We start from the raw sequence: 4,164 nt of genomic DNA, 5'->3' as shown, positions 1-4,164 counted from the left end.
TTCAGCTATAGCCGCTTTTATTTCGGATTTGATCACAGCTGAGAGATYGGTTTTTATAGCGGCAAGAATGTCAGACTTCAAGGAGAGTGCATCCACTTCGCTGCAGGAGGGAGAGGGGGGTGCCGAAAGTCCGGCTTTAGCTGCAGTCTTCTCCGAGCCGGCGTCGGGCCTAACAGTCGTCGAGCTAGAATGTTTGCCTTTCCTCGTGTTTATCGCCATTCTTCTACTCTTCCAGGCAAGAATCACTCAGGGTTCGAGTCCAGACAGACCAGATGCTCAAAGCAGAAAGGACATTTAGTAGAGAACCATAGAATGAACAAGTCGGAGCGGGAGCCCACGCGGCATGCGTCTCATTCCTCCGCCATCTTGCCCCCTACTATTTACTAATTTAATATGGTGCATTTGCATGTAATAAGTGATTAGCTTTAGAAAATAATAAAACAATGTATAGAGAAACATTAAAGAGAAAACATGCTCTAACTCTCAAGGAGGTATGGTAATTTACGAACTTGAAAAATAAGCTAGTGAAACAATGTTGAAATGATTATTAAAATAATCTTAAAGGGTGAAATCAATAACAATCACCATGCGAAGAATCTTGTTTTTGATAACAAGCTGATATATATTGGGGGAGGTGCATATATCATTCAAAGCACACTCAAATTCAAAAACAGTGAGTTGGGAAATGGAGATAAGCTTTGTTTTTAGTGGTCTGCAATTGTTGGAACTGATATCACTTGTTGTCCAGGGTGTGTCTCTGGATGGTTTGAAAGAAAGGATTGGGCCAGTAGAGGATCTGACTGGTGMAGGTGTTGCTACTGGGGATTTTTTGATGAAATGCACTCTGCAGGGCACATCTCGTTTACCTGCATTCTCAATGAATGGTGACTTTGTTATTGGAGGAGTTTTCTCTATTCATTACCAACCTCTTACAGTGATTCATAACTACACCACCAAGCCTGAACCCACAAAATGCACAGGAAGGTTAGTAAGATGTTAATGAAATGAAAAACTGACTTAGATTTGTAAAAATGAAAATATGGTTTGCTGTGACGTTTTTGAATTCAAATTTTAACTTTGCATTTAAATAACACGTTGTACAGTATAATTATTATGTATAGTAAATATGTATATTTAAGGCAATTTTATGTCTTAAAGGTTATTTTTTGTTCAGGAAAACCTAGTGTTTTAGGCTAAATTAAAATTTGACAATGTAATTGTTATTTTCTTTTTCCATTTCCAGATGCTTTTCCCTTGTCATAAGGGTTCATATTACTTATTTTAAATATTTTATTGCTTTTCTACCGATTTTTGTCTGAATATTTGTGTTCTCCTAATATTTTCTGTGCAGCATTATTGCCCGGGAATTGCGTTTCTCAAGCGCAATGATTTTTGCTATTGAGGAGATAAACAACAGCACAAAGCTGCTGCCGGGCATCAAACTTGGATATCAGATTTATGATTCATGTGCTTCAGTTTCTGTGGCTGTGCATGTGGCATTTCAGCTGTCAAATGGCCAAGACCTTGTGTTTTACAAAGGCAGACTATGTTCACAATCTGGTGTTGTCATGGCTGTTGTTGGAGAGTCTGGATCAACGCCATCCATCAGCATGTCACGCATCATTGGGGCTTTTCATATTCCACAAGTAATTCATCTGAATTTACTTAAAAATGAAATTCAGAAGAAAAAAAAAAACTGACGATATTTGAATGATTCCTTTTTTTCTTTTTTTTTTCTTTTTTGTTATTTTGGTTCTTCAGGTGAGCCACTCTGCTACCTGTGCCTGCCTGTCAGATAAGCAGCAGTACCCATCTTTTTTCAGAACGACTCCCAGTGATCAGTTCCAAGCTGATGCTCTGGCCAAGCTGGTGAAACACTTTGGCTGGACTTGGATCGGTGCTGTTCGCTCTGACTCAGATTATGGAAATCATGGCATGGCATCTTTTCTGGATGCAGCGCAGAGRGAGGGGATCTGTGTGGAGTACTCTGAAGCCTTCTATAGAACCGACTCACAAAAGAAGATTAAGAGAGTAGCTGATGTTATCCGCAGGTTTTTCCATCACTGATTGATTGTTTTTTTTTTTTTGATATGTTTAGACCAACTAAAAGACGTACTAGAAAAATATGCAAATTATAAAAAAAAGGTTACTGCTTTTTTTAAATCCTACATTATGCTTTCTTTTGTAAAGGTTTGAGCTAAATAAATCCTAAATTTCTTGCAACTATCTAAAGTTCATTTGTTATAAATCTGCAGGTTCTTCTTATTTGTTGGCTAAAAAATTGTCATTTATTAAGAATAATTTGACTAATTTTAATGCTTTTCTAGGTCAACAGCAATGGTTGTTGTGGCTTTTACAGCCACTGGAGACATAAGAGTTCTGTTAGAGGAGCTGGCTCGGGAGCCTCCACCACCTCGTCAGTGGATAGGAAGTGAGGACTGGATAACTGACCCATATCTGATGAGTTTCAGTTTTTGTGCAGGAGCCATTGGAGTTACTATTCAGCAGTCTGTTATTCCAGGGCTWAGAGAGTACCTACTTACACTATCTCCTGCTGAAGTGGCTGTCTCTTCAGTCTTCACTGAGTTTTGGGAAGATGCATTCAACTGCAGCCTGAAAAATGGTTAATGCTTTTATTTTTTATCTTTTGTAACTTCATTCAAAAAAAGTGAAATATTTCTTTCAAATTCAACAAATAAAAAAATAAAAAAGAAATTAGAATACACAAGTTTTAAAAGTTTTTTTTTTCCTTTAACTGGCTTTAACCATAAATTTGAAAATAAGATTGAGCATTACATGATTTTGCGATTATGTCTTCAGATGCCTATCAGTACAAAAGACTGTGTGATGGAACTGAAAACATAAAAACGCTGAAAAACCCGTACACTGATACATCCCAGTTAAGAGTTACAAACATGGTGTACAAGGCTGTTTATGCAATAGCTCATGCCATTCACAATGCAGTGTGTGTGGAAACAAMTCACACAACTCAGTGTGACAAAAAAATCAGACTGGAATCAAAACAGGTCAGTTTCAACTAAAAAAATTGTGATTTAGCATTTTCTTGGTCTTGAGTTTGTGTAGTTAAAACTAAACTGTTAATGGTTTCTTATTGTTGATATTTTTTAGGTTTTATCTGAACTGAAAAAAGTAAACTTTTTGCAAAATGGTTATCCTGTGTCATTTGATGCTAACGGTGATTCTGTAGCTTTTTATGAGCTGGTCAACTGGCAAAAGAGTGAAAGTGGAGATTTTAAAGTGGTAACAGTAGGATACTATGATGCATCACTGCCAAAAGGCCAAGAGCTTCAGATCAACAGGAACATAACCTGGGTGCAAGGAAAAGCAGATGTAAAAGCCATAGTGATCATGAATCAGCAGAGGAAAAGTTATTATGATGTAAATAATACCTGCTGGCTTGCTAAAATATATTCATAAATTTAACTGTTACACAGGTTCCAGTGTCAGTGTGCTCTGAGAGTTGTCCTCCAGGAACTCGTAAAGTGTTGCAGAAAGGAAAACCCATCTGCTGCTRTGATTGTATACCATGTCCTGAAGGTGAAATCAGTAATACAACAGGTATCAATTTATGTTTTTCATACATCTCTGCAGAAGAAAACTAACAACAAAAACAAAAAAACATGTCTAAACAATTCTCTTTGACTTTTTTTTCATAGATTCTCCAGATTGCTTCCCATGTCCCAGTGAATTCTGGCCTAATGCAGAAAAAGATTCTTGTTTCCCCAAACATGTTGAGTTTCTGTCTTTTAATGAAATCCTGGCTATCATCCTGGCTGCATTTTCTGTTTTTGGAGCCTGTCTGGCCATCATAACTGCAGTTATTTTCTTTCATCACAGAACAACTCCAGTTGTTAAAGCCAACAACTCTGAGCTGAGCTTCCTGCTGCTCTTCTCTCTGACTCTGTGTTTCTTATGTTCGTTAACTTTCATCGGAGTTCCCTCTGAGTGGTCCTGCATGCTGAGACACACAGCGTTTGGTATTACCTTTGTTCTCTGTATCTCCTGTGTTCTTGGCAAAACTGTAGTGGTTTTAATGGCCTTTAAAGCTACACTTCCAGGTAGTAATTTTATGAAATGGTTTGGGCCTCCACAACAAAGAATGACTGTAGTGTTTTTCACATTTATTCAAGTTTTAATTTGTAC

At 37.5% G+C, this 4,164-nt stretch overlaps 1 protein-coding gene across 1 annotated transcript in view; it reads left to right on the top strand.

Annotated features, from left to right (window-relative positions):
* The first annotated feature begins 763 nt into the window (after positions 1-763).
* The window catches only part of LOC106519373 (extracellular calcium-sensing receptor), a 5,963-nt gene continuing 2,562 nt past the window's right edge, over positions 764-4,164 (top strand). The window contains exons 1-8 of the mRNA XM_014011008.1: positions 764-984; positions 1,352-1,646; positions 1,762-2,051; positions 2,328-2,623; positions 2,821-3,026; positions 3,130-3,351; positions 3,456-3,579; positions 3,678-4,160. Coding sequence (XP_013866462.1) covers positions 833-984; positions 1,352-1,646; positions 1,762-2,051; positions 2,328-2,623; positions 2,821-3,026; positions 3,130-3,351; positions 3,456-3,579; positions 3,678-4,160 — 2,068 coding nt within the window. The 5' untranslated portion in view covers positions 764-832. The remainder of the gene's footprint in view (positions 985-1,351; positions 1,647-1,761; positions 2,052-2,327; positions 2,624-2,820; positions 3,027-3,129; positions 3,352-3,455; positions 3,580-3,677; positions 4,161-4,164) is intronic.

The sequence above is a fragment of the Austrofundulus limnaeus genome, unplaced genomic scaffold (genome assembly GCF_001266775.1).
Source record: "Austrofundulus limnaeus strain Quisiro unplaced genomic scaffold, Austrofundulus_limnaeus-1.0 Scaffold76, whole genome shotgun sequence".
Classification (NCBI taxonomy): Eukaryota; Metazoa; Chordata; class Actinopteri; order Cyprinodontiformes; family Rivulidae; genus Austrofundulus; species Austrofundulus limnaeus.
This window is presented reverse-complemented; position numbering and strand designations above follow the sequence as displayed.